The sequence below is a fragment of the Mastigoproctus giganteus genome, chromosome 10, assembly GCF_048544385.1.
Source record: "Mastigoproctus giganteus isolate SK-2022 chromosome 10, ASM4854438v1, whole genome shotgun sequence".
In the NCBI taxonomy this organism is placed as follows: Eukaryota; Metazoa; Arthropoda; class Arachnida; order Uropygi; family Thelyphonidae; genus Mastigoproctus; species Mastigoproctus giganteus.
Genome location: NC_143584.1, coordinates 205,359,753 through 205,383,473, shown reverse-complemented (window position 1 = coordinate 205,383,473; position 23,721 = coordinate 205,359,753). Strand labels below are relative to the sequence as shown.

Here is a 23,721-nt window from a genome sequence, read left to right as displayed (position 1 = left end):
TAAACCCATTGGTAAACCGAATTTTTGTCGATAAATTTTATCATTAAATCTAAAATATCTAGTGTCTAGTAAAAGAGTGGTAAGTTCAAGGAGGTTATTCCGAACACTTGGGGCAGAATGTTGTTGCGAATACCTATCTGTTGTAATGTAAAGAGGTTGATTTCTTTGTTCTGTCTGAGTTTTCTGAGAATTGTGTCAAGTTTATTTTTAAGTTTTGTAATGTTATGGTTGCTGTCATTTGTATATGTATCTTGGTCGGCTAAAATTAATTCCATTTTTTCTGTGTAGGTGTTCTTGTCTAGGATAACGATTGTGTCTCCTTTGTCAGCTTTTTGGATGATGATATTTGGGGTTTTGCTTAGTCTTTGTAAATCCGAGAGGAGTTGTTTTTTTATGTTAGGGAGAGATGTGAATTTAGAATTTATTATCCTGTTAGACTGGTGTATAAGTCGCCACTTATCGGGATGTTGATCGCGTTTAGACTGAAGTTCGATTATACAATTTTTTATTGGATAGTGTTGTTCTTTAATGGCAAAATTGAAGCCAAATTCTAGGCCGGAGAGTTCAGAAGGGGTGAAGGATTTTGAAGAGAGGTTAACGGTGGAGATTTTTGGGGGGGTTTTGGATGCGAGTGTGTTCCATTTTTTGGTGTGTTTTTGTGCTATGTGTTGGATGGTGACGTTGATATGTATATTGTTTTTAAGCATTTGCTATTCATTTTTTAGTCAGATTTATCACGGTATTATAAGATTACTATAATTTCACTATTATAAAACTTGAGTTAACCTGTCAACCAACTTTCTAGATGCAAAAAGGCAATTTTTGTTCTTCCCTATGGGTAGGAGTAATGTTGCAACTTTGGATAAAAAATATAACACTGCTCTCAGTGGACTAATGTTATGGGATCCTTCAGTGTTGGAGCCCTTGCTGTTTGTAATATTTACTTCAACATTAAACTTGAAATAATGTCTAGGTCTGTTGATAATACAAAGGTGGAAGGGATGGTTAATGATAGCAATTACTTCAACAAGGCCTAGATATATTATTTGAATGAGTGGGAAATTGTGGCTTAAGTATGGCACTGTAAAATGAAAGGAATGGCATTTTCTAGTATTATACCTAAGCTACCATTTTCCAGCTCATCCAAATAATTAACTCTGAATAATGGCAATCCTAGAGTACCACATATCATAGCACTTTGGTGGTGCCAAGCTCAAGACAACAAATAACAAAAAGTACTTAGGAGCAGCTGTACAGTCCAATATGAGCAGTGTCACCAGGTGTTGTAACAGCTCTGTCAATATATACAAGAACTTTGCCAATGGAGACAAAGAAGTGATCATTCCAATATAAAGGAACGGTTGGGCCACATCTTGAGTACTACACGCAAGCTTGGAAACCCTATTTTTGGAAAGCATGAGAACCTGTTGGAAGTGGATACAGAGGAGAGTGAAAGACTGGTTATAGCATAACAAGAGAGAGAGAGAGAGAGAGAGAGAGAGAGAGAGAGAGAGAGAGACCACTGACTTCACTGAGATGTCTAAGGTTTTTACAAAGGGTTCAGTAAAATAAACTGAGGATATCTTTACACTTGGTCACATGACAACATGGTAGAGCAGCAAAAGTTTAAATTGAGAGGGGATAATTGTAGAATAGATGTCAGAGAATTTTCCCATAGTAAGAAATGGTTGACCCTTGAAATAAATTCTCTTATTCCTGTAGAGGTTGGAAATTTACCTAAATTTAAAAAGAGGTCAAAGAAATACTTTAAAGAAATAGGTAAATGAAGTGAGAGAAAGTGATATTGAATACACTTAGTTTATAGCTTATTTATTTTTTAACTAATGCTTGCTTCCTTGCATCATTTTACCAATACTGAGTCTATTTCTCACATCCCTAACACAAATTAAACATCATGAGATTACAAATCACTGATTATACTAATCAATAATCACCAATATTTATATAGACATTGTTTCAATTCATTTGTAATATATACACCAATGAAATAAAAATTACTATCCAGTTGCTAAAAGCTAGACAATCAGAGAAAACTTAAACATCTAGTGCACTGGACAAGATAAACTGAAAACTTCATATGGAAGCAGGGCTCTTTACATCCAGATCAGTGAAAAGAATTTTTTTTTTTTTTCCAAAACTTCACTGACAACAAAGCTTTGAAAACACAAAATCCAATTGTGGTGGCAAAACAGTTAATAGGAAGATAGTATCAAAAGCATACAGATCTGACTTGCTACATAGTTTGTAAATGTTCTGCAGAAAATGTGAGTATAGTTTCAAAGATTACAAGGGTCATCTTTTAAATAAATATCTTAGCTACAAACATATAATGATCTATCTATTTTCATATATTAAATTTTTAAGCAGATTATCCTGATATTTCATCTTCAAATCTTAACATACACTTTCTTACTCTGTCCATTAAGTAGATGATTAAATTAAAAAAGAAATTGCATATCAAGTGATTAATTTGTATATTATAAATATTTATGCCAGAATGTTTTTCGCTTAAAATTCATACTCAAACTCTACCAAAATAATTTCTGCACTGACAATTAACAGAAGAATAAAAATGCTCACATGTTCATAAATACTTATCCAATATAAATAATTACTGGCTGAGCACTGTAATGGTGAAATCTGATGCTTCTAAAAATAGGAGCAGCTACCACTATTCAGTATAAAGAATACTTGGAATATTCCACTTGCATTATGTTAACAGACAGTAAAGGTAGTTTTACACTGTGCAAGACTAGCACAGGAATTAGATATCACACTGAAAATGCATTGTAATTTCATGGACACGTGGAGATAATCATTCTCTTATCTGATATTATAGGTGTTTGCATACCAGTGAGCTGCAGTGTGCCACATTAGTCGACAGGTTTGCATGCTGCAAGAGATCAGCATAGGAATCATTTACACTGAAAATGCAGTGCAATTTTGTAGAAACATGTAGGTAATCATTCCCTTATTCTGATATTATGGGTGTATGCAGTACCACTGAGCTGAAGTTTGCCTCACTGGTCTACAGAATAGGCTAAGATCATACGTCTCCATCACAGATAGGAATTGGACAGCCAAGTCTATACATTACATTTTTAAGGTTAAGAGAATAGGCTAAGGCAGTGGTTTTCAACCGGGGTGCCTCAACAACATTCCAGGGATGCCATGTAATTTGGGTTTAAGTTATTTAAACTTTTTTAAAAAATTTGTTTTTTCACTATAAAAAGGTGTACAGTATCTTTTTAATTTTGTGGTGATCTATAATTGGCCTATATAAATAGAGTATATATATATATATATATATATATATATATATATATTTATAATTATATTAGTGATAAAAAAGAAAAGAAAGTTAAAACGACAGTAATGTGACTAATATTTATGGGTTAATGCAGTTGCAAGCAATCATGCAATACACCCATAATGTCTATAAAATATTAAGGATAATAGAAAATTATTAGAAAAAGTAAATCAATCCAATAATAATACCATCAGGGATCTAAGAAAACACAAAAAAAAAAAATTATTTTACCGTATCCATCACATAGGGGGCACCACGTATTATTTTGACGACTATTACATTATGTCCTAGATATGGTAAATATGTAGTATGTATTATATATTTAATCTTATTTTAATCATTAAATTACGTTCTCTGTCGAGTCAACGATGATTAATATATGCTTACATTTATATTTTACTTATATTTCTTACATTTAATTCTAATAATTCTAAAATTTCTTAACTTTTTATTTACATTCGATTTATATCGAATACTGGTTTATATTTGGTTTAGATTTAAATTACTTAGCATATATTGATCATCACAGAAACAGAGAACCTCTTGTCGTTTTTTGCCTTCAGTCTGGGTGGTTGGCCCCAGTTGAAATCATCTAGATTGTCGGTAAAAAGCTATTTTTTTTTTTTGCAATTTCTTAGGTCCCTGATGGTATTATTATTGGATTGATTTACTTTTTCTAATAATTTTCTATTATCCTTAATATTTTATATATATAATTTGTATTATGAAATGTAATTTTTATAATTATATTATTATAATAAATATCGTATAACATATATATATTTTTACTATTACACACACAAAATCGGATCTAACAGGCAGAAAATGGAGTAGGGGTGCCACAAAACAAAATAAATTACTTAGGGGTGCCATTATTAAAAAAAGGTTGAAAACCACTCTCCATCACAGACAAGAACTGGACAGCCAAGTCTATACATTACATTTTTAAGGTTAAGAGGTATACCAGTGGAGTACATTACATACCACTTTGCAAAAAGCTGACCAAAAAATAAGTTATCATGAAAAATACAGACAAATGCCTATTATCTCTTCATAATCTTGATCGACCCATTTTGTGAAAGTGATCTTCCTCCTCCTCCAAAATGCAGTCAAGGAATTTCTACTGTTTTGGTAAGAGAGTTTCACCAAAAATACACAGATTCCTGTACTTGCTCTATAATTACCAATAATGGTCCTTTCACATATATACTAGTGGTTTCTGATTTGCATACTTAGTGAACACAAGTGCACTAATTCTACTCTGGTGCTATTTTTTTAAACTTTTTTTTTTCAATGCCTTTCATTTCCACATGGTCTGAATAATGTCACATTCAAATTTCAATTCTGGATGATTAACAAGCTCTCCCCCCCTTCCCATGCCTCCAAATAAGAGTTTAATTATAACCACTCTGTATATCAGTGCTTTTTTTTTTTTTTTTTTATGTCTAGCATTTGCCAAAAATAATTCAGCACCATTCCCAGAATTTTGTAATTATTCAACGCTACATCCTTTCTGCTCCTTATTTTTAAATTGATGGTAAATGCAATGATAGGAAGTTTTTATTTTGGACCCAAAACACATAGAAAAGTGTAAAAGAGAGGAAAGATGTGCAATACTAAGCAAAAGCCTAATCAAGGTGATATGAAATTGACTACAATTATCAGCTTTCAAAACTATGTCCAGATCTCACCAGCTCCTGAATGTGAAGCATATGAAAAAATAAACATCATAAATTTTTAATGCATTACCCAATAATTGTATTTTGAACAATCAATTATATCAATATATACAGTAAAAGAAAATCAGAATGAAAATAAGATTGATATGATGCCAAAATTTGGTGACACTTTGAAAAGCTCTGCTGTATATCCAACAGAGATCATATTATAGTATCCACACATTATAGTACAAGTAATGTCAATGATCACTTCTATATACCATGAAATGCATTCAAGTTTACATTTCAGAAGAGCTTACCATCATATATGCAGAAGTACAAACCATTTTAAAACTGATTAGCATTTCTTTCTTTATGAAAATCCATCAAAAATACTATATCTTAGAAAATATCTTGCTTTATACAGAATTAGTTAACAGAATATTGATAATAAGCAATCAATTACAATGTTATTTGTAATTATTATTATGTCAAATATTGATATTGTTTTTTATTATTACAATGTTATATGCATTGCTCAAAATTTAAAAATATTTGCAAATTTCTCTACAACAAGCCTTGTATACAGACCAATGATTAGGTTAACCAACAATTGCACCCAAATCATTTTTCACAAAACTTGGGATAAGTGCTAATAATATAAAACTTTAAGCATATCAATTCACTGTATCAAACAAAAAAATAATGAACTCTGAAATTTTGTTCAACAGTCAGTCAGCCTATGGAGCATGGGTGTTAGTAAAAATTAAAGTTACACAATACAAGCAGAGATAGTACATTTATCATCCTACTAGGCAGATGGCATAAATGTGGGGAACCATTTACCCAATCATTATGTGAAATAAAATAATTGATATTGCCCCAGTTTCCCTAATTCACATACCTACTACCTATGATCGCACTTGCCATAATAAATAGATGCCCTATACACAAACAAAGTATCAAAAGATATTAGTATTAATCAGATCAAATAATGCAAGGAAGCAAACAAACTTATTCTACATCAATTTGACCACAATTTTCCCACTGTCAACAACACTGTCTGAGAATGAATTTCATGAGTTCTAACCTTTTGTTGCTTTCAAGATTTTATATTGTGCCCTCTTGTTCTAGTTTCACTTGATCAACAGGAATTCATTCATTCTGCTTATTCCTTCAAAGAACACAAATACATCTATTGGGTCACCCCTGAGGTGGTGGTTGTTGTTGTTGTGGTATTTTCTGGCACAAGGGCTACTTAGGCTATATTGCACCTCCCAAGTTAATTGAGTCATTTATGATAACTGTATAGGGAGCAGTTAGAAACGGTCATACATTTGGATTTTTATTTATTTTTTATATTATTATTTTTAAATTAGTTAATTAATTATTTATTTATTTATTTATTTATTATTATTATTATTTTATTAATTAGTTAATTAATTAATCATTTATTTTTTATTATCATTATTTTATTATTATTTTTTTTTACCTGTACTTTTTTTTTCCACACCTGCACCACGGGGGGGGGGAGAGTTGTTTAGACTGGATTGCAGGAAGTTTTATTTTAGCCAGCGAGTTATAAATTACTGGAATAAGTTACCTAAATGGGTGGTAGAGGCTGACAGTTTGGGGAAACTCAAAGGTCAGCTGGATTTACTCACCTACGGGAGGCGGGAAATGCATAGGTTGTCTATTTCCTTTTCTCTTATCATTTTTTTATTTTATTTTATTTGTGTTTTTTTATTTTCTTTTATTTTATTATTATTTTTTTTGGCTGGTCCAGCATAAGCTTCTCTTAGGCTTCCTTGCACCACATGGCCATTACTAAAACTAATAATAATACTAATAAGCTGAAAATTGCACAACTTAAAAAAGTGCAGGTAGGGGAGTGTCTCTTAATCCTGGGTCTGTGAATTCTGATAGAAATTTCACAGAAAATACATTTTATAGTGCACAAAATCAAAAATTTTAACAATTTTTCAATTCAGTGCTTAAATCTTAAAGGGTACTGATAAGCCTGTGAATACTCACACAACATAAACAGTAGTGTTATGCTTGTAGAGAAGGGATCCACAGCCAACTGAAAGTTGGCTGTGAATTCCTGGGTAGATCTGCTAGGGAATTAAATCAGTCTTTTACAGTGATATCCTAGAGATAAATCTTAAGCTATTTATGTAAGCATTTTACAGTCATGAGATTTAACAGCGTAAAATACTTACATAAATAGTTTAGGTAAAATAATTATGTAATATGCTTTACATAAATAGCAGTTTACACTTTATGAGTATTTTACACTACATTAATATTTTTACACTAATTTACTATTATATTTTCTATGCAAAAAATGTACTTTTCATGGTCTTTAAAAAACCCAACCTCCCACTACAACTTTAATCTTACAGTAAAAAAATTATTCAACTTATGAGAATTTAACTAATGCAAGCTTTTCCAGGAATGCATTATAAACTGGTTTATAAGAAAAAAAATGTCAAAACTTACATGAATATCTTTCCTGGGAAATCCTTCTGAACAGTAGGAACATTTTACACGAGTCTGGAGACATTTATTTTTTGTGTGTTCATCCAATAATTTCTGGCTCATAGTAGCATGACAATTAGGACACCCAGCCATAAAAAAATCACATCCACTTTTGTGTTCCTACAGTAACATCAAACTATATATACATTTATGTAAACTATATAATAATAAAAATATATGAATTTTAAGCAAAGGAATCATTTAAGAATATTCACTATTTCAGCACAATTTACTCATGGTTTACAAATATATCTTCTTATACTGACTAACACTTCAAACATTATTTCCAACATAAGCAATCTAGAAAATAATCCACTTTACAAACAATGGAACAAAAATCTGTATATGTATAGTATATAGTAGCAGCAAATATACAGTAGATAGTCCAAATGTTGGTCAGAAAACTATTAGTTTGTGGTGGATACACAAAATTGTGAATGAAGTGGCCATGAAGCTAGTTTTCAATAGCTTATAGGGAATATCTCTAACTATGAATATGAAGATAACAGAAAAAAATGTAATATAATTCTGAAATATTTACAAACCCATTAGAGTTTTTAAAGAACAAGATTTTATTCAGAAGTCACAGAGGAAACAAAGGAGATATTATAGTACTTATAAGAGTGCACAACATATCCAGTATTTACAGTCAATGATATATTTAGACTAAGGCGCATTTAGGGCCAGAGCCTCAAGCTGCGAACAAATTTAGACTATGTATATAAAGTGCTTAGCATCATAATACACAGCCATTTCTGAATAAACAGAAAATTTTTAAGGTGGCATCGTTTTAGGTTATATCTCATATTGTGAATGCCTTCACAACGAGTTGCCATGATATTGCACTACTTCGAATAAGTAACGCTTCACCTAAGGAGAAGACTAGTGTTACTTATTCTCAGATAGGTACCACCACCCAGACAGCACTGTTTCAGGGCTATTTGGCCCTTCGTCAGTGAGTGGGTAGGTACCCAAGTGATGCAATGATGGCAAAAACAGTTATGAAGTATAACTCCACAATATGAGAGATGCCTGATGGTGTATGATGTATTTAGACTAAGGCGCATTTAGGGCTAGAGCCTCAAGCTGCGAACAAATTTAGACTATGTATATAAAGTGCTTAGCATCATAATACACAGCCATTTCTGAATAAACAGAAAATTTTTAAGGTGGCATCGTTTTAGGTTATATCTCATATTGTGAATGCCTTCACAACGAGTTGCCATGATATTGCACTACTTCGAATAAGTAACGCTTCACCTAAGGAGAAGACTAGTGTTACTTATTCTCAGATAGGTACCACCACCCAGACAGCACTGTTTCAGGGCTATTTGGCCCTTCGTCAGTGAGTGGGTAGGTACCCAAGTGATGCAATGATGGCAAAAACAGTTATGAAGTATAACTCCACAATATGAGAGATGCCTGATGGTGTATGATGTATTTAGACTAAGGCGCATTTAGGGCTAGAGCCTCAAGCTGCGAACAAATTTAGACTATGTATATAAAGTGCTTAGCATCATAATACACAGCCATTTCTGAATAAACAGAAAATTTTTAAGGTGGCATCGTTTTAGGTTATATCTCATATTGTGAATGCCTTCACAACGAGTTGCCATGATATTGCACTACTTCGAATAAGTAACGCTTCACCTAAGGAGAAGACTAGTGTTACTTATTCTCAGATAGGTACCACCACCCAGACAGCACTGTTTCAGGGCTATTTGGCCCTTCGTCAGTGAGTGGGTAGGTACCCAAGTGATGCAATGATGGCAAAAACAGTTATGAAGTATAACTCCACAATATGAGAGATGCCTGATGGTGTATGATGTATTTAGACTAAGGCGCATTTAGGGCTAGAGCCTCAAGCTGCGAACAAATTTAGACTATGTATATAAAGTGCTTAGCATCATAATACACAGCCATTTCTGAATAAACAGAAAATTTTTAAGGTGGCATCGTTTTAGGTTATATCTCATATTGTGAATGCCTTCACAACGAGTTGCCATGATATTGCACTACTTCGAATAAGTAACGCTTCACCTAAGGAGAAGACTAGTGTTACTTATTCTCAGATAGGTACCACCACCCAGACAGCACTGTTTCAGGGCTATTTGGCCCTTCGTCAGTGAGTGGGTAGGTACCCAAGTGATGCAATGATGGCAAAAACAGTTATGAAGTATAACTCCACAATATGAGAGATGCCTGATGGTGTATGATGTATTTAGACTAAGGCGCATTTAGGGCTAGAGCCTCAAGCTGCGAACAAATTTAGACTATGTATATAAAGTGCTTAGCATCATAATACACAGCCATTTCTGAATAAACAGAAAATTTTTAAGGTGGCATCGTTTTAGGTTATATCTCATATTGTGAATGCCTTCACAACGAGTTGCCATGATATTGCACTACTTCGAATAAGTAACGCTTCACCTAAGGAGAAGACTAGTGTTACTTATTCTCAGATAGGTACCACCACCCAGACAGCACTGTTTCAGGGCTATTTGGCCCTTCGTCAGTGAGTGGGTAGGTACCCAAGTGATGCAATGATGGCAAAAACAGTTATGAAGTATAACTCCACAATATGAGAGATGCCTGATGGTGTATGATGTATTTAGACTAAGGCGCATTTAGGGCTAGAGCCTCAAGCTGCGAACAAATTTAGACTATGTATATAAAGTGCTTAGCATCATAATACACAGCCATTTCTGAATAAACAGAAAATTTTTAAGGTGGCATCGTTTTAGGTTATATCTCATATTGTGAATGCCTTCACAACGAGTTGCCATGATATTGCACTACTTCGAATAAGTAACGCTTCACCTAAGGAGAAGACTAGTGTTACTTATTCTCAGATAGGTACCACCACCCAGACAGCACTGTTTCAGGGCTATTTGGCCTTTCGTCAGTGAGTGGGTAGGTACCCAAGTGATGCAATGATGGCAAAAACAGTTATGAAGTATAACTCCACAATATGAGAGATGCCTGATGGTGTATGATGTATTTAGACTAAGGCGCATTTAGGGCTAGAGCCTCAAGCTGCGAACAAATTTAGACTATGTATATAAAGTGCTTAGCATCATAATACACAGCCATTTCTGAATAAACAGAAAATTTTTAAGGTGGCATCGTTTTAGGTTATATCTCATATTGTGAATGCCTTCACAACGAGTTGCCATGATATTGCACTACTTCGAATAAGTAACGCTTCACCTAAGGAGAAGACTAGTGTTACTTATTCTCAGATAGGTACCACCACCCAGACAGCACTGTTTCAGGGCTATTTGGCCCTTCGTCAGTGAGTGGGTAGGTACCCAAGTGATGCAATGATGGCAAAAACAGTTATGAAGTATAACTCCACAATATGAGAGATGCCTGATGGTGTATGATGTATTTAGACTAAGGCGCATTTAGGGCTAGAGCCTCAAGCTGCGAACAAATTTAGACTATGTATATAAAGTGCTTAGCATCATAATACACAGCCATTTCTGAATAAACAGAAAATTTTTAAGGTGGCATCGTTTTAGGTTATATCTCATATTGTGAATGCCTTCACAACGAGTTGCCATGATATTGCACTACTTCGAATAAGTAACGCTTCACCTAAGGAGAAGACTAGTGTTACTTATTCTCAGATAGGTACCACCACCCAGACAGCACTGTTTCAGGGCTATTTGGCCCTTCGTCAGTGAGTGGGTAGGTACCCAAGTGATGAAACAGTGCTGTCTGGGTGGTGGTACCTATCTGAGAATAAGTAACACTAGTCTTCTCCTTAGGTGAAGCGTTACTTATTCGAAGTAGTGCAATATCATGGCAACTCGTTGTGAAGGCATTCACAATATGAGATATAACCTAAAACGATGCCACCTTAAAAATTTTCTGTTTATTCAGAAATGGCTGTGTATTATGATGCTAAGCACTTTATATACATAGTCTAAATTTGTTCGCAGCTTGAGGCTCTAGCCCTAAATGCGCCTTAGTCTAAATACATCATACACCATCAGGCATCTCTCATATTGTGGAGTTATACTTCATAACTGTTTTTGCCATCATTGCATCACTTGGGTACCTACCCACTCACTGACGAAGGGCCAAATAGCCCTGAAACAGTGCTGTCTGGGTGGTGGTACCTATCTGAGAATAAGTAACACTAGTCTTCTCCTTAGGTGAAGCGTTACTTATTCGAAGTAGTGCAATATCATGGCAACTCGTTGTGAAGGCATTCACAATATGAGATATAACCTAAAACGATGCCACCTTAAAAATTTTCTGTTTATTCAGAAATGGCTGTGTATTATGATGCTAAGCACTTTATATACATAGTCTAAATTTGTTCGCAGCTTGAGGCTCTAGCCCTAAATGCGCCTTAGTCTAAATACATCATACACCATCAGGCATCTCTCATATTGTGGAGTTATACTTCATAACTGTTTTTGCCATCATTGCATCACTTGGGTACCTACCCACTCACTGACGAAGGGCCAAATAGCCCTGAAACAGTGCTGTCTGGGTGGTGGTACCTATCTGAGAATAAGTAACACTAGTCTTCTCCTTAGGTGAAGCGTTACTTATTCGAAGTAGTGCAATATCATGGCAACTCGTTGTGAAGGCATTCACAATATGAGATATAACCTAAAACGATGCCACCTTAAAAATTTTCTGTTTATTCAGAAATGGCTGTGTATTATGATGCTAAGCACTTTATATACATAGTCTAAATTTGTTCGCAGCTTGAGGCTCTAGCCCTAAATGCGCCTTAGTCTAAATACATCATACACCATCAGGCATCTCTCATATTGTGGAGTTATACTTCATAACTGTTTTTGCCATCATTGCATCACTTGGGTACCTACCCACTCACTGACGAAGGGCCAAATAGCCCTGAAACAGTGCTGTCTGGGTGGTGGTACCTATCTGAGAATAAGTAACACTAGTCTTCTCCTTAGGTGAAGCGTTACTTATTCGAAGTAGTGCAATATCATGGCAACTCGTTGTGAAGGCATTCACAATATGAGATATAACCTAAAACGATGCCACCTTAAAAATTTTCTGTTTATTCAGAAATGGCTGTGTATTATGATGCTAAGCACTTTATATACATAGTCTAAATTTGTTCGCAGCTTGAGGCTCTAGCCCTAAATGCGCCTTAGTCTAAATACATCATACACCATCAGGCATCTCTCATATTGTGGAGTTATACTTCATAACTGTTTTTGCCATCATTGCATCACTTGGGTACCTACCCACTCACTGACGAAGGGCCAAATAGCCCTGAAACAGTGCTGTCTGGGTGGTGGTACCTATCTGAGAATAAGTAACACTAGTCTTCTCCTTAGGTGAAGCGTTACTTATTCGAAGTAGTGCAATATCATGGCAACTCGTTGTGAAGGCATTCACAATATGAGATATAACCTAAAACGATGCCACCTTAAAAATTTTCTGTTTATTCAGAAATGGCTGTGTATTATGATGCTAAGCACTTTATATACATAGTCTAAATTTGTTCGCAGCTTGAGGCTCTAGCCCTAAATGCGCCTTAGTCTAAATACATCATACACCATCAGGCATCTCTCATATTGTGGAGTTATACTTCATAACTGTTTTTGCCATCATTGCATCACTTGGGTACCTACCCACTCACTGACGAAGGGCCAAATAGCCCTGAAACAGTGCTGTCTGGGTGGTGGTACCTATCTGAGAATAAGTAACACTAGTCTTCTCCTTAGGTGAAGCGTTACTTATTCGAAGTAGTGCAATATCATGGCAACTCGTTGTGAAGGCATTCACAATATGAGATATAACCTAAAACGATGCCACCTTAAAAATTTTCTGTTTATTCAGAAATGGCTGTGTATTATGATGCTAAGCACTTTATATACATAGTCTAAATTTGTTCGCAGCTTGAGGCTCTAGCCCTAAATGCGCCTTAGTCTAAATACATCATACACCATCAGGCATCTCTCATATTGTGGAGTTATACTTCATAACTGTTTTTGCCATCATTGCATCACTTGGGTACCTACCCACTCACTGACGAAGGGCCAAATAGCCCTGAAACAGTGCTGTCTGGGTGGTGGTACCTATCTGAGAATAAGTAACACTAGTCTTCTCCTTAGGTGAAGCGTTACTTATTCGAAGTAGTGCAATATCATGGCAACTCGTTGTGAAGGCATTCACAATATGAGATATAACCTAAAACGATGCCACCTTAAAAATTTTCTGTTTATTCAGAAATGGCTGTGTATTATGATGCTAAGCACTTTATATACATAGTCTAAATTTGTTCGCAGCTTGAGGCTCTAGCCCTAAATGCGCCTTAGTCTAAATACATCATACACCATCAGGCATCTCTCATATTGTGGAGTTATACTTCATAACTGTTTTTGCCATCATTGCATCACTTGGGTACCTACCCACTCACTGACGAAGGGCCAAATAGCCCTGAAACAGTGCTGTCTGGGTGGTGGTACCTATCTGAGAATAAGTAACACTAGTCTTCTCCTTAGGTGAAGCGTTACTTATTCGAAGTAGTGCAATATCATGGCAACTCGTTGTGAAGGCATTCACAATATGAGATATAACCTAAAACGATGCCACCTTAAAAATTTTCTGTTTATTCAGAAATGGCTGTGTATTATGATGCTAAGCACTTTATATACACAGTCAATGATAGTAATAATATCAAGCTTAAGAGGGAAACACACTACAGAGTAAAATACAGAAATGAAAACAGTATGTAAACTTCAGAAACACAAAACATTAAAAAGCTATTTCACTAAAGTTGTAGCCAGATATTTGTGAGGATCTTGTTCCTTATCCATCAATGACAATGAATGTAAACAAAAACCTTTAAGTCTGGCAATAAAAATTGTAAAAATCAATTTTTACATTTATATTAGTATTAGTTTAGTATTAGTATTAGGCTAGTATTAGTTCACAGTTATAGCAAAACTAGTTTTTTTTTTATTGTTGTTTTGAATTCTTCTTTATAGCAGTAACACAAGAAAATTTTGGAGGAGGTTCTATACAAGTAGCTGTAGGAGGCAGTTGAATTCAAAAGCTTGTAGAAAAAAAGATGTGAAATTATTTCATGTTCTAGTAAGTTTCACAAAATAATCAAATATAAAAAAAATTATAAAGTGAGCACAAAGGGGTAACTTTAAAATGCTTGTACAACACAAACAGAAAATGAATGCATTAAGAAAACAAGAGAGAGAGAGAGAGAGATGAAAATCGAACAGAGAGCAATTTCCAGAAAATCCAACATATGAGGGAGTTTGTAAATAGCCATCAACATTTGTGGTAACAAATGCTAATACTTGATGATCACAAAATAAATAAAAGAAACAGCACAGTGTTAGGTAAGTCTGTAAATTCAACTTACAAGAAGGTCCAGGTTATGACTTGTCAGTATTTTAAAACTACTAAAAATATTCGCTCAGATCATAATAGCACATGAAAATGTTTCCATCAATGCTTATACTACTGCCAAATAAACAGATGGAAAGATTCTCATTTTTGTTGTGCAAAATTGTTATGCATTACAACCAGGGTATGTCTGTTGGAAGTAAAAGTTAGAGATATTATAGATATTGTTGTACTTGGTGGCAGTACTAATTTGTTAGTATAAGCAATCTTAGTCTTTACCTAATGAGTATTGAAAAAGTCATGAGTTAGGGTTGAATTTGAAAGTGTCCAGAATTCTGCCAAGACATGGCAAGAAGGAGTTCCTGATGAGAGCTTTGTCAATCAATTTGGCCCTGGATATACTGTGCAATACTCACAGGATAGAATTTTTCTCAACATGGACAGTGCTTGTTAACAGAAAGGAATGCTTTAATATGGATGGGATACACGTGAATATAAGATATACAAGGATATTTCATGATCCTGTCGAGGCAGTGCAATGTGGGTCAGAAAACTATTAGTTTGAGGTGGATACACAGACTAATAACTTAATGACAAGGCATAAACAAAAGTAGAATTGAATCTTGCAATGCTTCTATTGTGATACACAGTAGACTGACTAGCAAGGAGGGGCATTACAAGGCCTACTGGGTATTTACGTGGGACTAGAAATTACAATGGCAGTGCAAGAATAGCTAAAAACATGAAAATTTGCTTATAAAATAATGCTAAGAGCATAGTAAATAAATTTGATGGGTTTGAAGTATTGGTAAAGTCATCGAATGCCAATGCTATAGGTGTAACAGAAACATGGCTCTGATAATGGGGATGCAGAATTTGAATATGGCAATTACCAGTGTGTATGAAAACAGGAGGTGGAATGGAGTGGGGTGAGATAGGGAGTTATGCTTTTGGTTAAGGAGCACAGATTCTAGAATAGTACAACTAGCAAACACAGGTTAGTATTACTATTAGTAATGGCCACGTGGTGCAAGGAAGCCTATGGTTTATGTTGCACCAGCCAAAAAAAAAATAATAATAATAAAATAAAATAACAAGAATAAAAACAAATTAATAATAAGAAAATAAAAAAATAATAAGAAAATAAAAAAAAAATAATAAGAAGAAAATTAAAAAAATAATAATTAATAAGAGAAAAGGAAATGGACAACCTACGCATTTCCCTACTCCCTTAGGTAATTATCCAGCTGACCTTTGAATTTTCCCAAACTGTCAGCCTCTACCACCTATGTAGGCAACTTATTCCAGTAATTTATAACTCGCTGGCTAAAATAAAATAAGGTTGCTAGTATAATGTTGAGTCAGTACAGTAACAATCACTGGGAAAACAAAGATGAAAGTTGGAATCTGTTATAGACCAAATGATTATGATATGCATATTTATGCAGACAAATAGAGTGGGCAGCAAATCAGAATGTCATATTATAGTAGTAGTAGTGGCATGTGATGCAAGAAAGAAAGTGTATGAGCTTATGCAGCATCAGCCAAAAAAAAAAAAAAAAAAAACACACCATTCCCTCCAAATGCCTGTCCAGTTCCTCCTTAAATTTATTTAACCTACCAACTTCCACAACGACAGTTGGAAGTTTGTTCCAGCAATTAACCACCCGCTGGCTAAAGGCAAATTTCCACACATCTATTCTACATCTGTCCTTTCTTAATTTGAATTTATGCCCTCGTAGGTTCGTAATCTGAACAAGTGGAAGGATCCCATCAGAATTCAGCGTGCTCAACCCATTCAAGGGGTTGAGCACGATGGATTATGGGGGAGTTTTACTTTCCTGTTATCAATTGGAACTCACTCAGTAGTGAGCTTCAGTTTTGCCGATAGGAACAAAGAGATGATTATCTTGTCACATAAGGCAGTGGTTAGGCTCCATCTGAAATACTGCATACAGGTTTGGAAACATTTTAGGAAGGACAATCCTTTGGAAGAGGGTGGAGAGAAAAACACGATTAGTCAGGAGCACAAAAGGATATTCTTACCAAGAAAGACTAGAGTTCTGTAAATTGCCATCTCTGGAAACTAGGCATCTGCATAGTAACAACTGAAGTGCATAAAGCTTTAAAAGGGTTAAGTAAACTAAATGGCAATGGCATTTTTACTCTTTCTCAGATGACACACACGCACGCACGCACGCACGCACACAAGGGGGGATAAACATTTAAATAGAAAAAGGATGACTTCTGAATAGATGTGCTGCTGATATTTGGCCAAAGGATAACTGATCGTTGAAATAAAGTTCTGCCTGGCATTGTGGAGGTGGGTGATATGAATAATAAAAGAGGTTGAACATACTGTTTGAAGGAATGGACAAATAAAGTGGATTTTTTTTTTTTTTTTGTCTGGTGCTTGTATAAAGCTTTTCTTCCTTACATCATCATGTTGTCAATATGAACTTGCATCTTGCCAACTTTCTCATATCAAAATATGAGAAACTTTGCTTCCAGAAATGAACTTGGCTTCCAAGAACTGAACTTGAAACATGGAATTAGCAGTTATTCACACAGCAAGAGAAATATTTGTGGGGAGCATAAACATTTTGTTTCTTCATTTAAAACTGTGTATCTGGAGCCTTATTTAACAGTAACCCACACATTAATGAATCATTAAACCTATTATTAAAAATAGCTTTTTATCAAATCCTGTCTCTAAAATTTGTTCACCTAGACATACATGCTGCTTTTCATAAATTACACATGTAATCCAAATGTACTTAGTACAGTAATTTTTGGCAAAATATATCCTATGAAAAGCCATGAGACATGTACCTGATTGCAGAAAGTTGCATGTGACTAAAAAATATACAAATATTTTTGCCTATGAAGGTGATCAACGGTTAGCCTAAAATTAATTTAAAGATCCACGACAAATGACAAGCACACAGAAAGGACTAACAGCTTCAGAGGGAAATGACAATTTTCTTACAATTGGGGAAAAACAGCTGTGTAATACTGCTCATGAATTAAAGATTCTTAAGCCTACAACTGGCAACTATGCTGAAGAAATCTAAGTCCAAAGCTAACACTAAACTTAAAAAATTAACAAGTAGGTGTGTAAAATACTAAATGACAGGAGCATACATGTTTTAAGATGAGTGATTACATACGCATGTTACCATCAAACCATAGAGAATCCGAGTTTGGAGCTGCAGGTGACCACAGTTCAATCTTTAAGTGTTTCCAAGACATATATAGAGTTGCATGCCACGAACAAGGAAGAGCAGCAGCCCACAAATCTTTGATAATAAAAAAAAAAAATGCACATTTCACTGGAAAGGTGCACTAAACCAATACTGTGGATCAATACAAATTGATCCTATGGAAAAGCAAATTACACTACATGTGCACAGTCACACCTTAAAGTCTAATGGATGTATTTGGGTATGGATGCTTCCTGAAGAATGCTTAGTATCTCATTGTTGTCCCAACTGTAAAGTTCAGAGAAGCTATCATGGTCCAGAAGTGTTTCTCATGGTATAGACAAGGTTCACTGATCACAGTGCATGGAACCGTGAATGCTGCACCATGTACTGGATAATTCTGTATACATGACAATACTCAGTGCCATAAAGCAAAGACTGTGAATGCATGGTTTGAAGAGACAACATCAAAAAATTGCAGTAGCAAGTAGACAGGCCTCAACCTGAACCTAAATTATTATTTTTATGATGAAGAGGAATGCAAAATTAGAGTAAATCTAAGGTGGCCCTCTTCATTAGTGGAGTTAGTAAATGCTTTCACAGAGGACTAGGGAACAATATACCAGCTTTCTACATGAAATTAGTACAAAATCTTTGCAACACATTGAAGCAGTCATTACACTGAAACCTTTGTTGATTACTGTAAGTGTCCCACTCTTTTTTGGTGGAACAGTGTATATTCCAAGCCAAAGGTTACATTGGTGGAAGGGAGGGTAGCAAGACCTAGATATGAACATGAGTTGCAGATTCAGTGAGAAAGGAAGAAAGACCAAGAATAGCATTACTAAGGAATGGAATTATGGATTTCAGTGCCTTGTTGGAAAGCATTATCCGCCATTACATTACCTAATTACAGAGTTAAAAACAATTCTACAATGAGTAGTTGAATGTAAACTTAAAAAAAAATGGCACCAGGCTTAGTTATGACAAAACAGAAGGAAGTATATTAAGCAATCAGTACTTGTCCAGTAAATGTTATATGATAATATTTCAAATTATCTGTAGAGCCAATTGTTAATAGCTTTAATTATATTAAAATATATAATATAAATTATAATACAAGATTAGATTAGTATGTAAAATCTATTTTTATATAAAAAAATACTACACAAGCATGATGAATCTTATGTAGTTTCCAAGAAATTATACCATGCACTGCTTATTCCACGCACAAACTGAATCATGTAAAAAGAAACGGGAAATGTACACTTACATTCAATAACAGTATATATCATTCAACTTATACAGTGAGTGGACAGAAATCATGGGATACCTACCTAGTAACGGGTAGGCCCACCTTTTGCTCAGATAAGGGCAGTCACACAGCGAGGCATTGAGTCCACTAGTTCACAAAAGCATTTCACAGGTATTTCCATCTATGCTTGCTGGACCACTGTCCATAATTCCTTCGCATTCCTGGGTGGAGGATTCAAAGCTCGAATGGACTTTTCCACAGCATCCCAAAGATGCTCCACAGGGTTCATCCGGTGAATGGGGAGGCTATTCCATGGTGGTAAAATCTGTGGAATGCTCTTCAAACCACATTCTAGTCACCACAGCTCTGTGGAGAGGTGCATTGTCCTGCTGGAAGAGTCCATTGCCCTGTGGGTATGCGATGATGACCATGAAGGGATGCAGATGGTCTGCAAGGATGGATATATAACCTGGACCATTCAGAGATACATCTAAATGTATCAGAGGTGCCAGTTCAATACGCCCCAGACCATTACAGACCATCCACCTGCATGAACAGTTCCTTGTTGACATGACGGGTACATAGCATCCACCTGCCTGCTTGAAATAACTGGCAATGGGACTCATCGGACAAGGAGACCTGTCTCTAATCATCCAAAGTCCAGTGCCGATGTTCTTTCACCCAGTTGAGGCATAGAGTCCTGTGTAGTGGTGTTAGCAATGGGACTCTGGTGGGTCGACGGTGGTTCCCATAACATGTTGCAGCTAATGATCGCCTGATGGTCTCGGTGGAGAAGTTTCTGGCACCTCCTCATTGAAGTTGGCAGTGATTTGTGCCACTGTCACTCTCCGGTTGGCCGAAACAATGCGAGACAGACATCGATGGCCATGTTCATCCACCCACAGCACTGTCCACAATAAGATGTTATTTCGGAAATGTTGTATTCCCGATACATTATTGTGACCCATGAGTTGGGCACCCACTATCATCCCTCTTTCAAAGTCTGTTAATTCACAAAGTTTATCCATACCGACATTGAATTACCATCTACGTCAATGCAGTGTACCAATATACCTGCCAAGTGGTGGGTTCATCCACCGGCGAGAGGGGTGAGAGTGTTGCATTGTCCAGGAACCAGGTATCCCATGAATTCTGTCCTTTCAGTATATATTGTTGTACAGTTACAAACTACAGGGCTTACAAACATTTTTTTTACAGAACATGCAAATTAAATATATTTTATCACTGAAGACAAGGCTTCAGTGATAAAATACAAATTAGTAATACTTCTCTTTTAGAGATTTTGTTATTTATAGCATGGCAATGAAGTAACTCATGACAGCAACTCACAATTTGAGAGCTCAATGCCTTTGAAAATACTTTGTATTTTTCATTCAATTTGTCCAATATTTAAAAAAAAAGGTCATATATCCCCTATTAGGAAATAATTATCTACAAACAGGCCAAATGCACTTAATAGCTCAAATTTAGAAACTTGGTTTTCACATCTTTTGGCATCTCTCATCATGTGAATTAAAATCATCATGGATTATCAGGTGCTGCACTGATATGATGTGTCTGGTATCTTGATAGTAAGCACTAAAGGAGCATTTTTCATTTTTCAGGTGCATGAGCAAGTTAGGACATATTGTGCCATCATATATGTTACGTTTGTACAAGAATGTATTCAAGGACTGATTTATATGTTGTGGGGGGGACTCGAAACCAAGATAACTCGATCTTGGGCAGAGGTAGTGCCCAACTCCCTCTGCCTGAGATTAGCCAAAACAGACCAATCAAAGAGGCCTTTAGATATTTCTCCGGTCTATGATGAGACTCAAACCCAGGCTTATACATGCAAATGACTAGTGGAAAAATCAATATATTGCCACAGAGGACTAATATAAACATCTCAATATGGGGCACCACATTATCAATAATGCTAACATTTTATATCTCATTTAGAGAATGAGTACTTGAATGAAAAGACAAACTTTTGTCATTTCAGTCAATTTTCCTGTTCTATAAAAAGATATCAATTCTATCACAGAAACAATCAGAAGTGGCAAAATTGATCAAGGAAGTAAATTGGTAATTATGCAGTATTACCAATATAAAAATATTATCCACAGACTCGTTCAGAACATTCAATAGCTCAAGTCTGGAAAATATATCATAGGGTACATTATAATTATTAATAATTATATAAATATATTATAATGTACACTGTTTGAATGCACCTCATATATCTACCATTACAATGATGATATTCCGCACTTTCAATCCCTAAGATATATACTAAATATAGTATTTAACAAATCTTTTGTTTGAAAATAATTAAAATATTTTCAGATGAGATGAGATATGACTGAGAATATGAAGATTGAGAAGAAACAGAGTTCAGCTGCTTAGAATAAGCTAAGGCTATGAGGTGTCATTACGTTGCATCTGTAGAACTGTGTATATTCTCTGATCAGTTTATCTGTCTGTTGGATGAAAATTTCAAATTTTCTGGGATAAAAAAAAAAAAAAAAAAAACACATGAAAGCCTCACAAGACTGGAACTTAACCTAGATCTTTTTCACATAGATGAAACCAGAACAGTCATGGCCACAGTGCTAACCCTAATGGCAAATAAGAGCGAGGGTGAAAAGAGACTGATATGGAAGAAAACATGAAACTGAAGATGAGATTAAAAGGATGAAATTGAAGATGACCACGAAATCAAAGATGAAATTTAATATAGTAAAACAATGAGAATGAATGGGTAAATAAAGACTAAATACATAGGCATCATTAGTGAGAAATATCAGCAATTCAAAACTTACATCAGCATCTCTCCTGGGAACATCTTCTAAACAGTAGGAACATTTCACAAAAGTCTCTGGACATTCATTTTCTATGTGTCTATCCAATGATTTGTAGTTGATAGAGCTATTACAGTTAGGACACTGGACTATGCGAGAATCACATCTACTTTTGTGTTCCTATAGTAACATTAAGCTAATGTGAACATCTTGGTTTTAAGTAAATAAAATCTTTATCACTATTTCAACACTTTATTTCTAATTTACAGATATGAGTATCTTGTTGTAATTACTAATACTACAAATATTTGTATAAGTAATACAACAAAAATAATTTATTTTATATACAAAATGAATCTAAAGATTATAATGACGGCATTATATATTGTGGGAAATTTTATCCTGAATGCATTGCCATGAAATCAGCTTTCAATGGACTTCAAAGCAAGTAAATAAAGATAAAAAGGATATTAGGTCGAAACCCTGCAAGTAAAATATTTTATCTTTCACTCAATAAATTTTGAACATACCTTATATGCACAAATTTGTCAGGTCAAAAATTTCATTTGTGGTGATATTTCCCGACAACAATGATAATAATATTGTGATTTAGCAAAAATGATTCAAGTTTTTTTTGTGCATTTGTCCATAGAAAATTAAATGGATAAAAAAACATATCATTTAGAAAAGTGGAAGAAAAGAATGCCAAATCAAAATAATGGGTCTATGTCAATTTGGTGCAAGACAATTCATTGTATCACAATTTGGTGTATGAGAGTTCAGTGTATGAGACAATTTGATGAATCACATTTTTCTATATGTTACAATTTGATGAGTATGATGAATTGCATGCAAGAATTTGGCACGTGACAAAGAAAGGCTTAAAATCTAAACTTTTAATATGCAATTCTGTAAATGGTTAATTCAGTGTAGTGATCATGATAGTCTTGATATTATTGAGAGAGTACACTATCCATCTTCATTTATGAGCATAGATTCTACTTTTTTAGGGAGATCCTATAAAAAAAAGTACCCCACACAGGTTAAAGATTGGGAAACAAGAGGAAATATTTCAAACTTTACATTTGCTTCTCTAGGTTGTATTTTTATGAAATACACATACAGGTAAGACTATAAAATATTTAAGGGCAAAGGCCTCATGCTACGAGGAAGAATGCCGACCGGGCTAGCCAGGTTGGGTAAAGTGCCTACCTGGCAACCCAAAGGTCGCGGGTTCGAATCCTGCCTCGGGCTTGGATCAGAGTAGAAAATACAAAAACTTTGGGAGGTGCATTATGACCACAGAAGCCGATGTGCCAATAACTAACAAAAAAAAAAAACAAGGTAGAATGACTAACATGTAGGTTAGCGCAAAAGCATCATTTTAACGTTGCCATCTATCAAAGTAGTTTAATTAATTAATTAAATTGGCATTGTTTTGGTTATATCTCATATTGTGAATGCCTTCACAACGAGTTGCCATGGTATTGTACTACCTCGAATAAATAACATTTCACCAGTGGAGAAGACTACTGTTATTTATTCTCAGCGGATACCACCA

General features: G+C 35.0%; 1 protein-coding gene across 2 annotated transcripts in view; it reads right to left on the bottom strand.

Annotated features, from left to right (window-relative positions):
- Nucleotides 1-23,721, bottom strand: part of LOC150079802 (uncharacterized) — a 215,908-nt gene that overhangs the window by 115,695 nt on the left and 76,492 nt on the right. For both annotated transcript variants that reach the window (XM_090382543.1, XM_090382544.1), the window contains exons 9-10: nt 22,182-22,340; nt 7,492-7,650 (exon numbers count right to left, since the gene is read on the bottom strand). In XM_090382543.1, coding sequence (XP_090238669.1) covers nt 7,492-7,650; nt 22,182-22,340 — 318 coding nt within the window. The remainder of the gene's footprint in view (nt 1-7,491; nt 7,651-22,181; nt 22,341-23,721) is intronic.